Genomic DNA, 24,558 nt, shown 5'->3' with positions numbered 1-24,558 from the left:
TCACAAGTGCAGGGATTACATGCGTGCTCCACCACTCCTGGCTTCATTTCTTTTTATTTTGAAACAGGGTGCGAGTTGCAAAGGGCCTAAGTAGCTGAGGTTGTCCATGAACCGGGACTCCTGTCTCAGCCTCCCAAATGCTGGGATTTCAAGTGTGTGCCACCACACCCAGCTTTATATTGAATTCCTGAACCCTCTTTATCTAGGCCCTTTGCAATCTTCCAACCCAAAAGCATTTCCTCATTCTTTGACTTTTGTCTTAGCCCTTAGGAAGTTAGGATAAAATTGCAGAGGCCTGAAGTGAACTGGTGCTTGGAGTTTTGTCTCTGCTGTCACCATGAGGAACATGTGAGTTTTCTACTCATTCAAGGAGGCTGAGGCAGAGATACACTGCAGCCCTGTAGTCCAACCCTGAACCATGGTGTGGATGAGAGTCCTGCTGAAATCAGGAAGGCCATCCCTGAGTCCTAGGAGATGCTTGATGCATGCCGGAGATTATATGGTTGGTTCATTAAGGATCCTATGCTTGTAATATTTAATTGGGCAGGACTACAAAAAATTTAGTAACTTTTAAACAGTTCTTGGTGAAAGGATAAATTAGTAGTCCTTCTGGAAAGTCAGTCACAAATTTGTTGGACTGAAGAGCCTTCAAAGTGTTCAAACACTTTGGGAACTCTACTACATTGTTGGTGGGACGGCAAATTAGTGCAAGTACTTTGGAAAACTGTATGGTCTGCAGAAGAATGGGAATAAATTTACCATATGATCCAGCAATACCACTTCTAGGTATCTACCCCAAAGCATGGAAACCAAACTACCAAACTAATGTATGTGTATTTACGTTCATAGCTGCACAATTCACAATTGCCAAACAATGGAATCAGTCAAGAAGTCCATCAACAGATGAATGGAACACAAAACTATGGGATATGTACACAATGGAATTTTACTCAGCCATAAAGAAAAACAATTACATCATTTACAGGGAAATGGATGGAACTGGAGAACATTATGCTAAGTGGTACTAGTTACAAAAAATAAATTGGGTGTTCTCCCTAATATGTGAAAGCTAGGGAGAAAATGGGTCATAGGAGGAACTCTGGACAAAGGAAATACTATATGAGCAAATAAGGCAACCTGAGGGGATGGGGGGGGGAGGAAAATTCTCTAATGTTCATGCTGTACATTAACAAACATGGTAAAACCAATCACAAAGCCAAACATGAGAAGCAGGGAAGGGGAGGGAATGGGGCAGGAATTGGGTAAGGGCTGATTGGATGACGTGTGCATGTGTGCCTCCACCATCTTGTACTCCATTAAAACGTATGACTACAATGCACCAATAAAGTTAAAAATAATGCCGGGTGCAGTGGAGCACTCTTGTATTCCCTGCACTTGGGATAGAGACAAGGGGATTGCGCAGGTTTGAAGCCAGCCTTGTTGGCTTAAGAGACCTTGTTTCCAAATACAAATATAAAATCGGTCTGGGAGTGTTTCAAAATACTTGTGGACCTCTTAGAACCTGGATTGTTGAGGCAAGGTAGAAAAGCAAACTGTTACTCTCATATGTGCACATCACTTCCAATATTAAGGCTGATCAAAATGGCACATACCAAGTGCTAGGGACTACTTGTACCAATAAAAACCTAATCTGAATCAAGATCCATGTGTAAAACCACCATTTATAATACCCCTAACCAACCATTTTCCAAACTGGTGAACATTGCAAAGTATTTATTGGAGCTATTACTTTGCAAACCCCTATGGATTGAATTTTTTTTTTTTATGGTACTGGGGTTCCTGGAAGCCATTCTACCTCCGGGCTACACTCCTAGACCCATTTTTACATTTTTATTTGGAAACAGGGTCTCCTAAGCCAGCGCGCGCGGCTGGCTTCGAACCTGCGCGATCCTCCTGTCTCTGCCTCCCAAGGGCAGGGATTACAAGGGTGCACCACCACGCCTGGCTGGATTGCATTTTTATAAGTTACTGTAACTTATGATTTACCTTACCTTGGGGTTACAAAATTTAACACTATTTTCACATCCAAAAATGTATATTTCTGTGGTATTAAGGATTGAATCCAAGGGCATTTTATATTGCAACTACACCCCCAGCCCTATTTTTTCATTATGTTAAAAATCTCACTAAATTACAGGCCTAAGTAGCCAACATGGCTGAACCCAGAAAAATGGGGAAAGATTGAGTGAAAACCCACTTCAAAGAATTATACAGCTTAAATAAGACCTAAAGTAGTAACAGCTCAGTCACAACAACCTTTTGGGACTGCATCAGTAAGTCAGCTATTCTCAAAGGTATGTTAGATCCTAGGCCAATTAGAAGCCTAGGCAATTGTTCTGTCTCACTCCACTAACACTAATGGAGTGAGAAAATGGCTTCTTTTACAGTGTAGTTAGGTTAGTGGATACTAGTATCAGATGCCCAACTTTCCACAATGCTTCGGTATGAACCCACTTCTTTTTCTCTCAACAAAAGAAAAACATGTTCCATCACATAAACTGTCACTATGAAACTAGGCTTGTTAGCCTTTAATTCTATCCCATTATCACCCATCCTCATTCAGACCAAATTATAAAATTTAACTTAATCCATCAAGGCGTACAAGTTGAGATATAGTCCCATGGAGTTACTAAAACACGCAGCTTCAGAACTCTGTATTAGACACTTTATCAGAGACATTTAATAGCATTTTGCCTATTAAGTTTTTACAAATAAATGAACTGAAAAGTACTGCCTAGCTGCAACATGAAGGAAGCTAGGAGAATTACAAGTTTAGGCCAGCCTTGAGAAATTATTGGAATCTTTCTCAAAATTAGAAGCGGGGATAAAGCAGTTTGCTTAGCATGTGAGAGGCCATCATCCCTAAAGGTAAGTGAATATTTAAAAGTACTTTACAAAATACCTGGGGCATGCTAAATGACATTTGGATACATTTAGGTATTAAAAGGGCAGCAGGCTACTACAACCACCAGCCTATGATATCCCTAGAATTGGTAAGGAAAACAAATTGAATGGAAAGTAACTGATACTAAAAACATGTTTCAGGTATCCGTAGGATATATGTGCAGGCTACTTACATAACTCCAGCTCCAAATGCATATCCTTCTAGCATTTACTACCCAGTCCCATTGTACTTTCAAGGAATTAAAAAAAAATCGTCCTTTCAAAAAAGGACACAAAGCATAACTCTTTATCCAGAAACATTGCATAAAGTAGAGTCTAATTACAGTAAAAACAAAAAACCCAAAACTTCTTTATATATGAAGTTGCACCAGCAAGTTTTCTCTTCAATGCATTTATTTAAACACAGTTCTCAAAACATTTGAGTGAAATTGGGGCCTCCTTTGGTAAGCAAAGGACCTGAAAATAATATTTAAAAAATGAACAGGCAAGTCTTCAGTTCACTCACGACATAGGTGTAGTGTTCCCTTCTCTTATCCCACATTTTGAAGCACCCAGTTTTTCCCGTATAGTCTAAAAACTAGAAGAAAAAGAGTACATTTGTGGTGGAATGTATTGTTACTTGCTGATAACTGGTTGAAATACTGTTATCTCCTTGTAACAGCTTTAAGAAACAGCCTTAAGGCATACTTTGTGTGTAACTCTTTTCTTATTCCCTGCTATAATACAGATTATATAAGAGCTGACAAATCCACGTTTATATAAGCACTAAGCATTTGCTGTATTGATTTTTAGTTCTAATATTAGCAGTACAGAGTTACAGAGAATATTTTTAAACACTTAGTTGCAGGTATATTAAATACGTATGTTTCATGGACTGGAGGAAAAATGGGCATTTTTGCTTCTAAATTTACTATTGGCAACTTAGATCTGAGTTATGCTAAGCATTGATGTTAGAAAGGAAAGTAAAAATCAAACTGTTTATTGTTGCTTTTTGCCATTTGGTAGCATTTTACACACAGGCTTCGATCTTCAGAATACCCTGGATTCAGTAGAAAAACCTTTTAAATGAAGTTTTGTACAATAGAAACTTCTCAGCAGTCAAAATTTAGACTGTAAAAAAATACATGCAAAACATACTTTTCTGAAAACACTTAACTTTGAACAAAGCACCGAACTACACAAATGCAGAATTAAACAGCATTTCAACTCCACCAAAAGTAGTCATCATAAAAGGTGTTTAAGTCACCTAACTTCACTAGGCACTGTTCACTTTTTAAACAGGAGACAATAAAAAATATTGTCCACAAACAATATCCCAGCTCTATGGCAGGTTTCAGAAAGTCTTCAACTTCATGCTTCAATAGCGACCTAGGAAGAAAATAAAGAACACACATGCTTTAATGCTAGAGAATTGAATATCAAGTGTATTTTAATGCTGAAAATTTTAGACTGTTCTATCATTTAAGGAATTCTTATGTGTCAGATTGTGATAACAGAGGAAGACTTTCTAGAAATGAAAAACAGGTTAAATATATAAACAAATTATTTAAAAACACAAAAACTTACGAGGTGAATAGGATCGAGATCTGGAACGTGACCTATATCCTCCACGGCTATAGTAAGGAGAAGGTGAACGCCTTCTGTAAACAAATGGCCGAGATTGTCTTATTAGACTAAATGACACAAAAATAATGAACCTTATTTTTTATAAAAAGCACAGGGGAGCCAGGCGTGGTGTCATATGCTTTTAATCCAGCATTTGGGAGGCTGACACAGGAGGATCCTCAGTTAGTTAGTGAGGCCCTTTGCAGCTCAGTGAGACCCTGTATAAAAGGGGGGGGCTGGGGTGTATAGCTTGGAGGTAGAATGCCCCCCAGGTTCTACTCTTAGAACTGCAAAAAGTAAAAAGAAACCACATGGTTGGCCTAAGCGTGGGGATTACAAGCGTGCGCCACCAAGCCCGGCTATACTTGGGGTCTGTATAAAATCCTAGAACCAAATAAACAGCCTCTTAAAAAAATTAAATGTCATCAATCAACAGTCTGCTTGCACATTATTTTTGGTAGTAGGTATTAAATCCAGGGGCATTCTACCCCCAAACCATATCCCCAGCCAGATTTTATTTTGAAACAGGGTCCAGAGTCTCACTAAGTTGCTGAGGCTGACCTCAAATCTACAATCCTTTGTCTCAGCCTCCTCAGTACTAGGATTACAGGTGCCAAACATCATGCCTGGCTCCATCTTTTTTGTGAGGAATTGGGGATTGAACTCAGGAGCATTCTACCTCCAAGTTATACCCCGAATCCTAATTACTATATTCTTTATTTTGAAACAGACCCTCACTAAGTAGCTAAGTCTGGTTGTGAACCTGCTATCCTCCTATTTCAGGAGTATAATCCCAAAGTACTGGGATTACAAGTGTGTCCCAACATATCTAACTTAACCCCCCACCCCAGTACTGGGGATGGAACCCAGGGGGGCACTCTACCTCTGAGCTACAGCCCCAGCCACATTTCTTATTATTTTGAAACACTGAGTTGCAAAGAGCCTAAGTAGCTGAGGCTGTCTGTGAACCACAATCACCCTGTCTCAGCCTCCCAAATGCTGGCATTGAAAGCATGCACCACCATGCCCAGCCCAGCTTAAAAATTTTAAATGTCAATGGGGGAAAATTCCCTTAACATTAATTCCAATCACACTTCATGGACTAACACCCAAAACAAATTTCAATGCTTCAAATAGGTCTTATATGTTTACTGGATTATTCTGAGATGTCTATTAAAAAAAAAAAATTTAAGAATGTAAGAGCAAAAGAATCAGGTTCAAATGACTAAAAATTTGCAGTCATATCCATTTTAATTTATAAAATAGCACCAAACAATTATCCTCAAGTCCAAATACATCATCATTTAACTTTAAAATTACCAACTTTAAGAAATCCAATTTTGTGTTGGCAACTACTGTAACTACCAAAATTAATAATAAGCAATCAGCCGGGCATGGTGGTGCACATTTGTAATACCAGCATTTGGGAGGCTGAGACCGGAGGATCGTGGTTCACGGACTGCCTCAGCTACTTAGTGAGGCCCTCTGCAACTCAGTGAGATCCTGCTTCAAAATAAAGAAAAAATATTGGGCAGGGGGGTAGCTTGGAGGACAAATGCCTCTGGGTTCCATTCCCAGACCTACAAACAAACAAACAAACAAAAAGGGCAAGCAATCCAATCATCTTTATGTGAAACTTTTGTTATCCAGGTTTTCAATCCATTCCTGGCATACCTGTAAATCTGATCCCTGTCTTGAGCAGCTCTCCATCCACCACCTCCTCCACCTCCTCCTCTGCAGACAGAAAATGGACATTTCAGTTTTGTTAACATAAAATTAAAGCTCCCACATAAATGTCCAATTTTACCATCTTATAAAAGGGCACAATGTTCTCTCTGGTGGCTAAAATGAGTATCATCAGAATGACATTTCTAAGTAAAACCACCAGTTAATTTAAAAGTAAAGAACTTAATCCCTTCAGCCTTTATAAATAAATGCTACTTAATTTGATAATGCTCACATAATTTTTATAGGGGTGGGCAAAATGTTGGACAATATAAAAAGCACTTAAAAACTCAAAACTTCCAGTGATATGTAGACATCTGCCAATTTCTTAAACTTGTGGCCAAATCATTAATCCATAAATTTACATTCTCTAAGGTAGGAATATAAATTGCCCACCACTGCTAAAATAGAACTTTACACTTTTATCTTTGACAGTATTCTTAATGGCATTTTTTGTTTTTAAAGCCTAACAGGCACCAAACTCTACTAAATATCCACTATTTTGCAATAAACCCTAACATTAGAATTCTAGCTCTTATATCTTAGCATAAAAAGCTGTGTGCGCGCGCATGCACGCACGCTAAGGATCAAACCCAGGGATCATAAACAGGCTAGGCAAATGCTTTACCACTGAGCTATACACCCTCAGCAGTGAATTTTTTATTGAAGTCTAAAACTTTATGCTGCTTTAAATTGTCTGGTAAACCTGATTCAGAAAAATCAACATTTCTATATCACTTACCTATATGATCTGCTATAGTAGTCCCGATCATCATAGCCTCGATCATATCCTCTGTCATAGTAATCCCGACGGCGTGAACTGCCACTATAAACAACAGTATGCCTTTTAAAACCACTGAAGTGGTCTTCCCTATCTTCTTGAATTCTACTATTAAATACTGGTTCAGATATTCAGCAGGGTGACACCATGCAGCATGGCTCATTTGGTTTCTAGCATTATCATACCAACAGCCAAGTTCCAGGGACAAAAACAAGCAAAATCTTTGTGTTTTCCTCCCCCTAAGCAAAAATCGAGACTCTACTTTGCAGGTCTTTTCTGCTGTAACTGGAAATGAGTACTTTTTATTATAATCTTCACCAGTATTTGACTAGCCTTTACTCTTTGGATAGAACACAGGGGGCATTCTACTTCCGAGCTACAACCCAGCCCTATTTTTTATTCTTTATTTTGAAAAAGGGTCTGAGTTTGCAGAGGGCCTAAGTAAGTAGCTAAGGCTGTCCACGAACCTGTGACACTCTCAGCTTCCCGAATGCTGGGATTACAAGCGCATACAACCATGCCCAGCTACTCTTCCTTTTTAAACAGTATATAAATTGCTATTATGGAAAAATATCCTTAACAGAACATATAAATCAGCAAAGTCAAAATTTATGACAATGTTTTCGTTGAGGGTTTCACTGAATATGGCTTTAACTAGTTAAAAAGATCAGGAAAAATAATTTGTTTTAGGGTTAGAGTTCGCCTGAACTTTTTAAAAGAATATGAACAAACTGAAATCGCACATCACATTTATCTTAAAGGAAACTTACTAGGTAGGTCTCCCCATGTAAATTCCTGGTGTAGGAGTATGTGGTCTTTTTGTTATAGAGAAATCGACTCTAATTCTACGTCCATCAAGCTCCATTCCATTGGCACGTTCTTTAGCCTTCAAAAGATAAATTAATTTGTCATATACGTCCTAGACAAAACAATAACCTATAGCTATAAGTAATGACCAATCGAGTATTCCACTTAAATGCACTGAAATTACTTAATGCTGGCTAGAACATAAGGTCTATAAACTTATAAATGGGTTGTTCCCTCTATTAATATTCACTTGTCAAAGCTAAGTCATAAAAAGTTCACTTAATTTATGCCCTGCTCTGGAAAAAAGGACCAAGAAAGCTTGAAATTCCCACATTCCTTTCACCTAGAATATATACTACTGATAAATATGCATTCAGAAACAAAAATCTCAAAGTCACTAAAGCTTGTTTACAACTTAAGGAAACAGCCTTTATCCTAAACACAAAATTTCTTTTCTAGTGTTATTTTCCTTTAGTTTGTATATTCAGGCTAGTGTGTGTGTGTGTGTGTGTGTGTGCGTGTGTGCGTGTGTGTGTGTGTGTGTGTGTGTGTCTTAGTTTCTGGCACTATAAAGTCAGATAAACTAGTTTTTTGGGGGGAACTAAGTTCAGCAAAAGTGAACTATGAATCAAGAACCCTATACTGTTTGGCAAATATGCTGTGTCTCTTAGTACCTTATTTCTCAAAGAACTGTGAAGGGCAACTTAACAAATTGCAAAATAGGACTTTTGTTCTCTAGACCAGGTTACTCTCCCTCCCTCCTTCCTTATTTTTTTTTTTTAATGGTAATAGAGATAAAACCCAGGGGCATTCTAACTCAGTGCTTCACCCCAGCCCTATTTTCAATTCTCTATTTTGAAACAGGGTCTCACTGAGTTGCAAAGTGCCCAAGTAGTAGGTGAGGCTGTCTTCAAACCACAATCCTGCTGTCTCAGCCTCCCAAATGCTGGGATTATAAGCGTGCACTACCACGCCCTGCTCAGGTTATTCTTTTTCAATCACTTTTATTTGGGCGGGTCTGGAACCCAGAGGAAGCATTTTGACCTCTGAGCTATACCCCCTGCCCAATATTTTATTCTTAATTGTGTGTGTGTGTGTGGGGGGGGGAGACTGGGGTTCCTGGAAGCCCTTCTACCTCTGGGCTACACTCCCAGACCTATTTTATATTTTTATTTGGAAACAGGGTCTCCTAAGCCAGCGCGCGCGGCTGGCTTCGAACCTGCGGGTTCCTCCTGTCTCTGCCTCCCAAGCGCGGGGATTACAAGCGTGTACCACCACGCCTGGCTTTTATTTATTTATTTATTTTTTATTATTTTGAAACAGGGTTTAACTGAGTTGCGGTAGGCCTTACTAAGTAGCTGAAGCTGTCCGCGAACCTCCAGTCTCAGCCTCCCAAATGCTGGGATTACAAGCGTGAGCCACTATGCCCAGCTTCAAGCACTTTTTATAGAGGCACATGTCCATGTTTACTTACTTCCTTGGCATCATCTACATTTTCAAAATACACAAAGGCAAATCCTCTTGAACGCCTAGATTGCTGGTCATAGACAATAGACACATCGGCAATGGGGCCATATTTAGAGAATACTTCTCTTAGATCTCTTTCTGTGGTATATAAGCTCAACCCAAACACTCCAAGACAACAGTTGGGGTCAGGATTCGCCTAGAAATAAAGAAAAAGAAAAAAAGAGTTTAAACTTTGAAACAAAGGGGAGGATGTTGACTGGTGAAGTGTGTGTGTTTGTGTAAGGCAGGGATCAGACAATAACAAAGCCACTCACAATAAAAATACTTAACATACCAGACAAGGCAAAGTTTTAAGAATGGCTAGACAAGCCCACAATCGATTGAAATCAACCTTACCTTAGTATTAAATGGGGGGGGGGGGAGGAAAGAGACTTACATGGGTAAAATCTTATTTGTAGCTTTAAGGGGCATCTTCCATGACCCTCATTTTATACTCTAAGCCAAAACCATGGATATCATCCCAACCTATACCTGTCTTTTTTGTGCATTGAGAATTGGCTCTAGGACACTTTAAATCATCATTACAGGGGTTAGAGAGCATGGCTCAGCAGCTCTGTGCTTAGCATGTTTAATGCTCTGGGTTCAATCAGCAACTGAAACAGCACCAAAAAAACCCCAATATGAATGCATTATTTCAATGCCTACTACAATGTCAATGTTATAAAAAACAACAAAGAAGTTAATATGCTAAGGAATGAGTGGGACTTCAATGGCTGGAAAAGGGAAATAAAATAGGATGATGCAGCCACCTCTATGGGGTTTCCACCTGAAGAATTCAACTGATCTCACCAAACATGTACAGATTTTTCTGTAATTATTCCTTAATACTCTATGCGCAACCATTTACATAGCATTTGCATTGCATGAAGTGTTTTAACACTACCTATGATAGCTGGGCGTGGTGGCGCACGCTTATAATCTCTGCGCTTGGGAAGTGGAGACAGGAGGATTGCTACCGTGCTTGGCTTAAGAGACCCTGTTTCTAAATTTAAAAAAGTATAAAAATAGGTCTGGAAGTGTAGCCCAGAGGTAGAAGAGTTTCCAGTACCACAAAAACAAAACAAAACAAAAAAACTACCTATGATATAAAACAACTCATTAATAGTAACAACAGTATTTAAATGTGGTCTTGTTTGTCCTGTAATATAGCTCTTAAATGGCTGACTGGTATAGGTAGCACATTACAGTATAAAAATCCTAGGCAAAAGGGTGATGCATGTCTTGCCTGAAGAGTGAGAGATTTCATCATAACACTGCTAAGGGAGCCAGGCGTGGTAACACACGCTTGTAATCAGTATTTGGGAGGCTGAGACAAGAGGATCGCAGTAAGCAAACCTCAGCAACTTAGTGAAGTCCTGCTTCAAAATAAAGAATATAAAATAGGGATGGGGGTGAAGCACGGAGGTAGAATGGCCCTGGATTCCATCCCCAGTGCTGGGGGGGGGTGTGGAGGGGGAGAAGAGGGAGTTCTAAGGGAAGGAGTGAAACTTAAAACCCATATAGACAGCCTCGGCTACTTAGAGTGAGACCATTTGCAACTTAGTGAGACTTGTTTCAAAAAAAGTAAAAACTGGGCTGGGGGCGTAGCTTAGAGGTACAAGGGCCCTGGGTTCCAACCCCAGTACTGCCAAGAAAAAGGAGGAAAAAAAAGAAGAAAAAATTTGAACTATGTGCTTCTAATATTTTAGTTTTTATGATGAATTTATCTAAGGGTTCCATTCCTTTCATACACTAACATTTTTTGGTACTGAAGAGTGAACCTGGGACATTCTACCTAGTTACATATACTCCTATTCCTTCTATTTTGATATAGGTCTAAGTTGCTGAGGGTAGCCTTGAACCTGTAGTTTCCCTGTCTCAGCCTCCCGAGCAGAGATTACAGGCATGCACCACACCCAGCCATACATTAACAACTTAACTAGAGAAAATTCCATTCTATTTCAAAACATCCCTTTACCTCCATAAAACTGCTTGGCCTAAAAACCATAACACAAAGAAATCAAGTGCCATTTCATCCGGAGTCTCTCATGGAACAAAGAAAGCCTTAATGCCCCCTCCAATTTGCTTCAGATTAAAAAGAGCATCTTGTATATATTTTAAGAACTCACCCCCAAAAACAGGTCTATTGTTACTATGGAGCTATATAGATGAAACACCAACCTAACAATAAGGAGTAGGGAATTTTTTTTTTTTAGTATGATGAGCTGTTATACCAGTTTCTCAATACCAAGTCCAACTGATAGCTCAGATGTAGACAGGAAACTAGCTTTTGAAGGGATTATCTAAAAACATGAAAGATCCTCTTTAAAGATTTACTGGTAAAGTTCCACTGTCAAACGAAGCCAGTTCTGAATTTAAAAGGTAAATGAATTAAGCGGGGAGGGGAAGTTTAGGTATCCCACTGTCCTCAACATTTTTTTTTGGTGGTACAGGGGTTCCTGGAAGCCCTTCTACCTCTGGGCTACACTCCCAGACCTATTTTTACATTTTTAGTTGGAAACAGGATCTCCTAAGCCAGCGCGCGGCTGGCTTCGAACCTGCGCAATCCTCCCGAGCTTAACCTTTACACCAGGTATACTTGATTCCTACCCTTACCTATGTTTTCTCATCTTTGGAAGAGGATTGCTCTCCCTCACCATTTATCTCACAGCAGCTTATTTGTTTTTTAAAGTTGCCCAAAAAGTATACAAATAAAACTTTTGACATCTACGTGTAGGAATCCCGTTCTGCTTCCAGAAGTGGAAGTGCTCACGGATCGGGGAAATCTGCAAGGCATATGCTATGCTATGTTATGATGAAATCTCTCACTCTGCCTCCCGAGCGCGGGGATTACAAGCGTGTGCCACCATGCCCGGCCTGTCCTCAACATTTTGAACCATACCCGATTGCCAACATGACGCCTTCGAGTAGACATCGGAGAATGACTGTGGCTGTGTCGTCTGCGATAGTCTCGACTGTAAGACCTGCTCCGGGAACGTCTATGGGAGCGGGATCGAGATCGCGACCTTGTATAATGCCTTCGAGAGCTTCTTCTGGATCTAGACCTGTTAAGACAAAGAATTCTACGTTATGACTAAACTCAAATAGGCATGCCTTTCAATTCTTTCATTACATTTAAACTCCAAAAGAAGGATATAATCTAGGCATATGCTAACATGGTCACCAAGTTATTGGCTATATTTTTGTCTATAGCCGTTTAACATTGCCAGTAAACACTGCCAAAACCACAAGTTTTCCCCCTAAGAGTTCTTTAAAGTAACATAAAGGGAGATCGCAGCACTTAACTAGCTTGATTTATGTCCATCTTTCCCTCAGAATATCCTCTATTTTGGTCCCCCCCTCCACTCTGCCCACCATTCACTCATTTAACATATTATAAAATCACCACGATAGATAGTTTCACCCAACAAATTAAACAAAAAAGACATGGCTCTTGACCAGTGACATCTAAACCAGGACATGCATAAGGAAAGAGGTGGTATTAATTATGCCCAACAGCAGGCATAAACTGGGACTATCCCAGGCAAATCAGGATGTTTAGCCCTTCGCCCAACATAAAAAGTACACCATAGTTATTACTTGTTCAATACACACATATACAATATACTAGGCTATACCTATTTATCAGGAGTTATAGTTACTGAAAGCTAATTCTGAATTATACTTGCCATACTAATAAACAGTTTATTTAACATTCATAGTGAACTCTGAAGAATTGGTACCAACTTGCTTTTTATATAGATTAGAAGCTAAAGTTGAAAAGGTTAAGCAATCTGCACAAGCCAGCAAAAAAAAAAAAAATTTTTTTTTTTTTGGTGGTACTGGGGTTCCTGGAAGCCCTGCTACCTCCGGGCTACACTCCCAGACCTATTTTTACATTTTTATTTGGAAACAGGGTCTCTTAAGCCAGTGCGCGCAGCTGGCTTCGAACCTGCGCGATCCTCCTGTCTCTGCCTCCCAAGCGCGGGGATTACAAGCGTGCGCCACCACGCCCGGCAAAAATAAGGATAAGATGTGAACCCTGACTCCAAAAGCCCAGCTCTTTAAACTAATTAAATTTCTCTCCCACAACTTATGCTCATTTCCGGTACCAATATTAAATAGAACAACAAATGATCTAACCCTATCTTCCTAATTTACAAAGCACATACCAATTTCAGAGCTAAGAGAAACAGAAGAAAATCTCAAGACAGTCTTTCTTACCTAGATTCAGATCTGGACCTGGACTTTGATCTGGAACGCCTGGAATCTTCCTTGGAGCGAGACCTTGCAGGGGTATGCCTTGCAGATTTCCCCGATCCGTGAGCACTTCCACTTCTGGAAGCAGAACGGGATTCCTACACGTAGATGTCAAAAGTTTTATTTGTATACTTTTTGGGCAACTTTAAAAAACAAATAAGCTGCTGTGAGATAAATGGTGAGGGAGAGCAATCCTCTTCCAAAGATGAGAAAACATAGGTAAGGGTAGGAATCAAGTATACCTGGTGTAAGTTTCATTGCTCCAACTGATATATTAACTTGTTTTTTCTTCTTCCTTTCTGAAGCAGGAATAAGAATTACCTGACCCCACTTCCTTAAGAAAGGGGTACCAAAGTCAAGTGGTCAAGGGACTGTCCAAGGATTTGTATTTGGGGACGGTTATTCCATAAAGACCAGGGTAAGAACTTTAAACTACAAGGAAAACTTTATTAACTATGAAACCTATACTTTTATTTCAGTCAAGTTGCAACCCACAAAACAAAACCCTACAAAATTTATAAAGCTTATTTTCAAAATGACTTTTTTCTCATAAGACCTCAGAATTTCAAGTTGTATTTACTGTTGATTGAGAAGAGGAGGACAATGGTCAAAGTTAAGTCCCAGTGGTAAAAGAGAAACCTAGTGGAAAGCAAAGATCAGCCAGACAGACACTAAATCCTATTAAGACCTCATTCTCATCTAACCATGTTGGGAGGCTCCTAAGAAATTCAAAAGAATCAGCTGAAGCTACGGCAGAAAAGCAGTGAACCATGTAGAGATAAGGAGGAGTACACACAGCGCCAAAGATTCGGATTCCTTTATTAAATAGAGATGGGTCAGGGTAAACTTCTAGAGAACTGAGAATAAACGAACTTAGAAATGTTATGTAAAGGACACATTAAAAAATCAGGACAAGGGCCCAGGAAGAAAAGGAGGGCAGGAACTATAATGTAAAACCCAAATGTAGGTAAATACTTTGCATTCACAGCATTCCAATCAAACTAGATGGCTTAGTAGAACAAAAAAGATCTAGAAAGAAACCAACAGAGGAATGCCTAAATGGGGTAACTAGATACTTAATGAGCTAACAGCACACATTCAATTAGCAGAAAAGGCACATGTATACATTAGGTAATCGAATCAGAGAAAAGGCATGAAAAAGTAGATCAGGACAGTAGCCTAACACTCCAGTCTAACTGGGTAGCTAAGCTTTCACAAAGCACATTAATTTTCATTATATGACATCTGAATTAGGGATAAAGCCTTGTGAAACATTACAATATTAAGTCACTGTAGAGTATGAATCAAAGCTGAAGATTCTAAGTTACTACAAGAAATAGGTCTCTGCAGAACCCCAGAATATTTTTGGCCTTCCTTGAAAGATACAGATTTCAAATTAGTCTAGAATATCTTAAAATACAGACTTGGGTTTACAAAATAGAGGAAATTTAGAAGATCCTTCCTATGATGCTTAGGAGAAATTTGTATATGAGAGTAAACTAAAATTTGAAATTCAAAACAGAAAATTTAAATAGCTAAAAAATAAAAAACAAAACAAAACAACAACAACAAAAAACAAATTCAGGTTTCTAGGCCCCAAAACATAGAAAGCAACATGAAATGTGATAGCCCTTCCTCTCTTCCCAATGAATGACTGTAAAGACATAATAAAAAGCAACTTTTTATTAGTGAGAATTGCTGCCTTTAATGCCAAGAAATACTTAAAAAAAGATGTAATACCCTCTGCTTCACAGAACTAACAAGACCTCAGATTTCTCTTAAAAATGTTCTGAACATGTTTATAAAGACTTATCTCCCATCTCTCCTTAAAGGTCTCAAAATGAGAGTGTAGCCCCCCTACCATTTTTATTACGGGCAAAGCTAATCTAAAAGACAAACAAAGGACTAAATGATTTTAGTCCAGTGCTAGAAAGATAGCCCAATGGGACAACTTTAAAAAAGTAAAAACAATTCAAATAGGAAGACTATCAGTGTCTCAAGCTGATAGTTAAAATACTAGCAAACTCTAGTCAACAGAAAATAACCTATGAATTTGAATATAAAGAAACAATCAAGATCTCATTTAAAGGTTCTGCTGTGTTTAACAGGAAGAGCTTTATTCTAAAAAGCTGAGCTGCTTCACCAACAGTAGTCTAGAAAATGAGGTTTCTTCTCAAATCCTAAGAGTTCACTCTGCCTTTATTTAACAAGCTATTGTAGATATATTTTGTGAGCAATTATTTTAAACCAGAGGTAGGGGGAACAGTGGCACATTCCCCATTTACTGCCACCTGGACGGGCTAACACCTAAATACCCCCCCCACCATCTTTCCTGTCAAGGGTATAACCCTTCTATAGTTGTGCTGGCCACTTAACTTGCATGAGAAAATATATGCAAGGAATTAGTTTCTAAGAAATATGACCTAAAATGACTGGCTGAACTAAAAATATAACATTAACTTTATGCCTTAATACATAGGCAAATCTATAAATCTGTCCAAGAAAGCTATACATAATACTTAAAAAAAAAAAACCCCACTCTCAGAGCTGACAGAAGCAGGTGTCAATACAATGAAAACCTACACCAGAAGTACTCAGGCCACCAAAACCTCAAGGACATTTCATAAGATAAAGCAAAAAAAATTTCCAGAAAAAATGCTCAGGGGAAAAAAAATCTTATTGATTGGATCCTAGTCACACACTAACACACAATCTACAAGGATCACATCCAGTTAAAAATAAAGTACCAGTCTTTTACCAAAATATCTTAATCAACAGCTCCCTAATTTTCAGAACAGGGATAATATCAGAATTATTTGAAGGAGATGCTAAAAGTAGCAATAACCATCAAATCCCTGCATCATTTAAACTTAATAGATGTAATATATTAATCATAGCCCATAGATTTATGTACCCATGGCATTTCAGAATGCAGGGCCCTAACTACTTATTAGGTCTGGAGTCAGGCACTTGCCCATTACTGAAAATCAAAGTACATGGGTACGATGCTAGTTTAAGTCTCACTGACTCAATTCCACAAGTTATGCTTCTTATTTGACAGCCTTTTCCTGGACTGTTTCTGTCTTCTCTCCCTGTTCTGCCTTATCATCCCTCCTGATTAATTCATTCTTCCCTGGTACATCTGCCCCAGGACAAAAGGCCAGTCTTCAAGCCCTTACCTCCTGCCACCAAGGTTCAGGGGGGAGGAGGAGTAAGTGAATGGATGAGATGTTCCATTATTGTCAACTTTACTTTTATCCTTAAGACTATCCAGCTTGAGCCATATAATTAGATTCTATATTGCTTTCTATAAGCTTAGGGGACTAACAGGTCCTTTTCTCTTTTGGATCTCAAAGGACCTTTCAAGTCTCTTGATAGAAGAATCCACTGGCTTTAAGAGAAATATCCAGCCGGGTGTGGAGGCGCACGCTTGTAATCCCAGCATTCAGGAGGCTGAGACAGGAGGATCATGGTTCTCAGCCTCAGCTACTTAGTGAGGCCCTTTGCAACTCAGTGAGACGTTTCCAAAAAAAAAAAAAAAAAAAAAAAAAAAAAAAAAAAAAAAAAAATCGAGCGCGTGGGGAGGGGGTGTAGCTCGGAGGTAGAATGCCCCTGGGTTCCATTACCAGTACTGCAAAAATAAATAAATAATAAAATTTAAAAAATAAAATAAAAAACCATTACTTCAACTTTGTGGCCTGCTTTTTAGTAAGTCAACATTATTCATATTACTATTGGTTTATCAGTGACAATTTGTTTCACAAAGCAACTGAGGCAGAGCAAACACAAAACCATCTTCTGTACACAGGAATAATTATTTGCTTCGAAGATATATAGAAACAATATAAAAAGCTTATATTCCACTGTGGTAACAGGCTCTAAGTATCAAGAAATAGATTTTTCAAGCAAGGTCATTTGTCATTTTCTCTAAGAGTCATAAGACCTGATAATTCTCAGAAAGCACTCTCTATCCCCGCAAGTTGTTTTAGGATGATACTCAACTAAGGCAGAAAATGACTGCTGCTTGCTAACTCCTGGATATTATTTTGATGTGTATCTAACTACCCACACAGGGTAGCAACATTACATCAACCTGACTCTTCTTAGCTAAAATATATGGTGAGAAGGCAGAACTTTGGGGATTTCTCAGTAAATAGTAAGGGTGGCAAACCAGAATAAAGCTATTTTATAATCTATTTTAACACTATAATAGCTAAATGTTAATAGCAGAAAGAGAACAAATGGAAAAAAGGACCCATTAATGCTGTTGCCCTTTGACTTAGCTACCTCTTTCAATTCTCCCAATTCTTCTAAAGAAACCTACCGTATTTTACTGGAAATCTTGGCCACCCAGTGAGGACAGGCATTAAACAATTTGAAGAACTGTCCCATCTGGCACACAGGTATCTGAATATTAGTACTTAAATGGTCACAACTTTCCACTAATGCCATGTGAAAACAGTTACAAACTATTCTAGTTCAATGCTTTGTGCTGGGATTTTGGGGGTGACATTCATTTGAAAACTTGTAACAGAAACCATCCTAACTACATTGTTCAGTACTGAAGAAGGTCAATGCATTCTAAGAGCCCCCCCAGGGGGGGTGGCAAAGACCACCAGTTCTAACTTGTAGTCAGGAAAAATCTAAGTAGGAGACAACAGAGGCCAACTGTTACCCATGCTAGAAAGCTCATAGCTGCCTGGTATTGACTACAAATAGTTATTTTTAAAGAATTGCATTTCAATAATGACTAAGCAGTTAAAATTAGAATTACCTAATTTAAACGTTTCCCTCGGAAGGCACTTCTTTACCCTGTATATATTTTCTTCTATTAAACAAATAATGCATGCATGTTTAGCAAAATATACAGGGACACATAAACAGACTAGTAATTACTTAGCGTAGTGCTTTCTGATTCCAGATTACTTCTTATCTTAACTTCATTTTTATTTCTTTTCTTCATTCTTCCGTTTCAAATTCTGACTTCTTTCATCTTCCCCACTTCACACAAATTGCTCTCAATATTCTACAAGTGGGACTTCTGGTCTGATAATTAGCATGCATTCTTTCTTTTATTTTTTCAAATTTCAGCTTCACTTATTCCTGAGCTTCAAATACTCATTTATAAAACTTGTCAAATGACGACTTCCGCATTTTCCTTCTTCAACATTAACCTTAATAGAAAAAGAACAGGATGAAGAATATTTTAAAACTCCAGGATTAAATCCAGTGCCAAAACTGAAACTAGAAAAAAAAAATCCCTTTTGTAGTTTTGGATTTTTAAAAAACGAGAATATGCAGCTAAAAAAAAAAAAAAAAAAACAGAAAAAACAGAAACTACAGTTTTCTGTTGGTTCTACTATGGTAAATCTCACGGATCTACTCCAAATAGACTTATCAAGTGTAACTTGAATGTGAAGTGCGCCACTGAACATTTACTGTTCATTTAACGTTTTAAGAACTGTAATTACATTTCACACTTCTTATTGTATTCATTGATAGAAAATGTTAAGTGTCAAAAGCACATATCTAGTCAAAAAGTGACACATTAATACAAAAGTGCAAGAAAGGAAAGCACGGACAATTCATTTGTACAATAATGACAAAGGCTCAGGGTTGAAGAGGTTTACAATAATGTGACTTGTCTGGGTAGAATAAAGAAACACATGTCACACATTTTTGTACTGTGTACTTAAAGCATTGTTAAACAATGTTCGGGAACCTGACAATTTGGAACTCTAGCACTCAACCCACCCCTGGCAAAGCTGCTCTAATAAAATTTTATATTATGAATGGCCCAATTACTAAATTTAAATCTAAATCCATAGACATAATCAAGCCAACCAAATACTATAAGCCAGCAACTTAAGAAAAGAAAGCTTGAATCTAACAGATGTATTTTCAACCAATTCTGTTGTAAAAATTTCCCCTCAAACAAAATATCAGTCTTCCAGGTATAGGGGGGTCATGCTTTTTAAGATGACAGTATTTGGAGAAATTTTTTTTTACAGCTCATCTCAAATTATGAAAAAAACCAAACCAACATGGCAGTTCACTAAAGTTTGTGTGTTAAACACTGTAAGCAAAATAAATACTAATAATGTCTGCATAAAACATTCTAGTTTTCAATGTTATTCTGCACTTTACTGTCAATTTCTACATTTTCTTTGCAGGGGCAGGATGAAAGAGTTTTCTTTAAAAAACTAGGAGAGAAGTGCTATATTTTTATGGGCACAAAAACAGCCATGGCTGTCCTGAAAGGTGTCTTCTAAAAAAGACATAAGTCTATTATTGTATCTATTTAATTTGGGAATTTTTTTAATTTAAGGGAGCCACAATAATTTTATAAAATATCCATCACTAAAATGTAATGGAAAAAGCTTGTTGGTAGCACAAATGTAATCGTGGAATCAGAATGCCCAAGCAGGTTTAAATTTAGGGCCTCCTAAAGGTTATATCTAGGTAGGGACTAAAGGAAGGGACTGAAATAGAGGCTAAAGCTCTAGGTATCACAACTGTTTTCAATATGGGACACTTTCCCTGTCATTTCATTACTCTTTTCCCCTATTAAAAAAAAACAAAGCCACTACTACATAATATGAGTGCTAGGCTTACTTCAATTCTGCTAAGCTCAAGTGGCCACTTTATAAAATGCGAAGACCAACTTTTTTTTTTTTTTTGCTGGTCTGGGGATGGAACCCAGGGGCATTTGACCTCCAAGCTATACCCCCTGCCCTGTTTTTTTCCCCCCTTTATTTTTAAAACCGGGTCTCACTGAGTTGCAGAGAGCCTAAGTAGCCGAGGCTATCTGCGAACCGTGATCCTCCTGTCTCAGCCTCCCGAATGCTAGGATTACAAGCATGCTCCACCATGCCCGGCTGAGAAAACCAACTTCTAAAGGCTAATGCTATTACACACATTTGTTAAATGTCCCTGTCTAGACCTTGCTATAAAAAGTTCAATTATCACTCATTAAGGACGATTTTATTTTTTCTGCAATCAAACCATCTACCAGTGAACAGAAAAACCCTTAAAGACGGAGAAGTCTCTGACGGAGGGAAAAAAACCCACCCTACTTGCCTAAATCAGTTATAAACAGTTTAGAAGTTTATTAAAAAAAAAAAGACTCTTAAGATTTACATTGACAATACTTTCAGTACTTCCTAACAAAAGCAAATATAAACATTCTTTTGGATGTCTTCAGGACTTTTTTTTTTAAAAAACTATTGTTCTGACACAAAAGTTTTTTAAAACAAAAATGGGGCCTCATCCAAGCTGTCACATACCACAGTGTTAATAAATACACAGTGTTAATAAAACAATCTGAAAATAACCTCCAAAACCCAACTCAAAGCAAAGATTTTGGGGGGAATTTGAAGACTATTATTTGCTACAATGGAATTTTTTTGGCCTAGCAGCTTAAAATCAATAAAGTGACAATACCTAATTCTAGGACTCATTCCCTAAGCTATTACCTGTATAAACACTTCAAATTTCTAAATGCCAATCACCATGCCTTGTTAAAAAAAAAAAAAAAGGAAACCAAGCTAAGGCTCTAAAGGTAACACAACTGTAGCTCTGTTCTTGAGGGAAATATGAACTCAACTAAAAAGCATTAACGTCAGTCAGGTTTGGAATTTTACTAGAAAGAGGGGAAAGGCTATACAAACAAAAATCACATTAACACTTTTCTAACCATATGAACTCCTCTCGCAACTTCTGACAAGATCAGCAATACTTACCTTGTAAAATCACTTGTAATCAGTTTGAAAATGCAGCCTTAGATCTTGCTTCAAGTAATACTCCCAATATTAAAACATTAAAGCCAAGAAAAAATGCCAACCTGATTTCAAGAGACTCAAACCTAACTAGCTTGTATTATCAATCCAATCCTTTGTTCAAGGAATTTGGAGTGATGGTTCCAATTCTTTATCTACACAAACTATTCAAAATCTCAAAGGGAAGAATACTAAAAAGTGCTAGACCAGACAAAGCACTAACCTCACACCCTACACACTATGACTACTGGGTTTTAAAGGTTAACCTCAATATTACCTTATAATCTAAAATCACTGCCAACTAGTCACCTCTTTACAAAATGTATGCAATTTCTGCAAAGTACTGGAAGAAACTTGAACCTGGGGATGGAAGTGAGGGTTTATTTTTTATATGGTATGGCCAGATCAGGGAATTCAACGGACTTTGACAAACAGTAGTTCCAGGTGTCAATATATTCCTAGTAAATAACTCTATTGGTGACCAAATTAAGGATAATTTATTCTACACCCCACCCAACCTAGACTTACTAGGGACCCAGTGATCCCTGAGTGTGGAACTGCCTATATTAGACAAATATGGAGATTTTCAATTAAAGACATTAGTACTAAGTACTAATACTAATACTACTTACACCAAGCACTATCCAAAAGTATTAATGTTAAATATATAAGTGATCAGACCTGACTGCTCTCCTCTGCAAGTAATGCACACACCGGGTGTATATAAGAAACTTAAGTGTGGTGGAGATATTTCCTCGAACTTTATGGTTTTGCCAAGCATTCTTCAGTAGTCCAAGACAGGAACTGGGGCGCTTTCCCAATCATTTAAAGGTTTCAATTGGAAAAGGAAACACAAACTCCCAACAAAAATGCTGAAGCATTTCACATCTTCAAAACTTAGAAAATTTAATGTAATAAGAGTGTCAACTTCTCTCAGCTGTCTCAAACCGGGACCTCCTTCATTCCATTATTTCCTTCCTCATGTAATATGTAAACTAGTTAATTCTTTGAGCAATTTGCCACCGTGGAAGCATGCTATATTTAATCTCACTTGTTTTCAAATGAGAAAGATGTCAGAAACCAGTCATTTAAGCTGGGAGTGGTGTCATATGCTTGTAATCCCAGTATTTGGGAGGCTGAGACCGAAGGACAGCCTCAAAACTTAGTGAGACCCTGTTTCAAAATAAAGAATAAAAAATAGGGCAGGAAGTGTAGCTTGGAGGTCGAATACCCCTGGGTTCCATCCCCAGATGGAAAAAAATAATAATAATTTAGTACTTCCTAAATAGAAGTAGCCAATAATTAGCTTAGTAACTGAAGACCTTTTTTTTTTAATCCTCAGAAAGCAAGAGCTTTAAAAACAAAATTATAAACCGGGGGTGGTGACGCACGCCTGTGAGACTGGAGGATCTCGGTTCCCGAACAGCCTCCACTACTTATGCCTTCTGCAACTGTGAGACCCTGTTTCAAAGTAAGTAAGTAAATAAATAAATAAATAAAATAATAGGGCTTGGGGTGTAGCTCGGAGATCGAATGCCCCTGGGTTTCATCCCCAGACCCGCAAAAACAAAAAATATATATACGTAAATACCCAACATTCTCCTGAATATATAAAGGCAAGGTTTGATTAGTTCAATAAAAATAATCGGATTTAGTTCCAAGTTCAATAGGGTACAGAAACAGAAGTTTCTAAAAACGCTAAGAGCCTGCTATAACGTTCGAAAACCAATTTTCCTGAAAAAAAAAAAAAAAAACTCACAATGGATAGTTATTCCCCTAACAGCCTCAAAAATAATTTCCATGGTGCTTTTTATTTCCTCTCTCCTAATAACCCCTCCAAATACGTTAAGATTTTAGCAAGCCCTTCTGTATCTTCATTCGATGTTTTTCGAATCTTAAGAGCCCCACAGCCAAGTTATGCTTTTGTTCAGCATAGAAAGTGCCCCATGGTCCCGCAGTGTATGTAATCTAACCCCATCGAACTCCACCATACGAGGTGGAAACTTAAGTGCGTACCGACACACGTTGTGGTTCTCAAAACAAAGACAGTAACGGCGCCATAAATCGCTGCCCGCCAATTTCTCCTTCACAAAACCGAGGGGAAAATACCTCGGTAGAACAATTTTAGCGACCTTGCACGGCATCCTAACAGGATGCTGACAAGGATAATTTCGTCTGAAAAGCCCCGTCGGTACGTAGGAAGAGAAAGACACTTCGTTCGGGCCAAACACAAAGACCAGACCAAAAAGCTAACGGGCGATTTTACAAGTTCCATCTACAGGGGCCTCGTAATTACCCAGATCCTGTCCCTTCTGGGGCGGATGTTAACCCCACACCCGGCCAGACTCCCCCAAACGCCGACTCCCACACCCGTCACGCAGCTCCGAGGCGCGGCGCGCGGCCCCGCCGCCATTTTGTGCCTCTGGCAGCGCGCCCAGCCGGCCAGCCCAAGATGGCTGCGTGAGACTTCGCGGGAGAGCAACGGCGAAACCAGACACCGCTCCCCTCCCCCAACGCCGAGGGGACGCCGCGGCCATTTTTAATCTCTTCCCTCCTTATAACGGAAAAAAACGGCCGTCGGTGGAATGAAGCCACCGAAACTGTGGCAGGCCCCTTCGCGGCTACGGACACCGCCTCCCTTGAAGCCCGGTCTCCTGCCCTTCCTGCCTCAGCCTGCGGGGCCCAGGCCGCCAGCCCCGGCCCAGCCCGGCCCGGGGTGGAAGGGCCGCGGAAGCTGGGCCCGCACCGCCCGGCTCCACCTCTACGTACCCGCTCGCCGTAGTTCTGCTCGCCGCTGTCGCTCATGACTCCGGGCTGACGTCGCCGCTCGCTGGGCTTCGATCGAAGCTGCCAATCTCTCGCGCCTTGTGTAGAGAGGCTCCTCCGCAGCCACAGGACCCACGGGCTCCGGAGCCGCTCAGAGCCGACACGCTCCGCTCCACAGCCACACCGGCTCTAACGCCGCCGGACGTGACGCGGCGCTCCTTAACCGGCCCCGCCCCCCGCGGAACGCGCGCTTTCCCGGCCCCGCCCCCGCGCGGCCCAGGCCGGACGTGACGTCAGCCCGCCCTGCGCTGCCCCACCCCCGCCCCGCCTCCGGGCCTCCGCAAGGCGGGAAGGAGCGTGTGGCGGTTGGCCTCGGGGAGTCCGCGGTGATGTCACCACCACGCC

General features: G+C 39.4%; 1 protein-coding gene across 1 annotated transcript in view; it reads right to left on the bottom strand.

Annotated features, from left to right (window-relative positions):
- The window catches only part of TRA2B (transformer 2 beta homolog), a gene marked incomplete at both ends in the record, with an annotated part of 65,810 nt that extends 41,618 nt beyond the window's left edge, over positions 1-24,192 (bottom strand). The window contains 8 exons of the mRNA XM_080696558.1: positions 4,480-4,565; positions 6,205-6,264; positions 6,998-7,081; positions 7,807-7,922; positions 9,318-9,506; positions 12,252-12,414; positions 13,574-13,707; positions 24,157-24,192. Coding sequence (XP_080552684.1) covers positions 4,480-4,565; positions 6,205-6,264; positions 6,998-7,081; positions 7,807-7,922; positions 9,318-9,506; positions 12,252-12,414; positions 13,574-13,707; positions 24,157-24,192 — 868 coding nt within the window. The remainder of the gene's footprint in view (positions 1-4,479; positions 4,566-6,204; positions 6,265-6,997; positions 7,082-7,806; positions 7,923-9,317; positions 9,507-12,251; positions 12,415-13,573; positions 13,708-24,156) is intronic.
- Between the last annotated feature and the right edge of the window lie 366 nt (positions 24,193-24,558).

The sequence above is a fragment of the Muscardinus avellanarius genome (assembly GCF_963383645.1).
Source record: "Muscardinus avellanarius genome assembly, chromosome: 5".
In the NCBI taxonomy this organism is placed as follows: domain Eukaryota; kingdom Metazoa; phylum Chordata; class Mammalia; order Rodentia; family Gliridae; genus Muscardinus; species Muscardinus avellanarius.
This window is presented reverse-complemented; position numbering and strand designations above follow the sequence as displayed.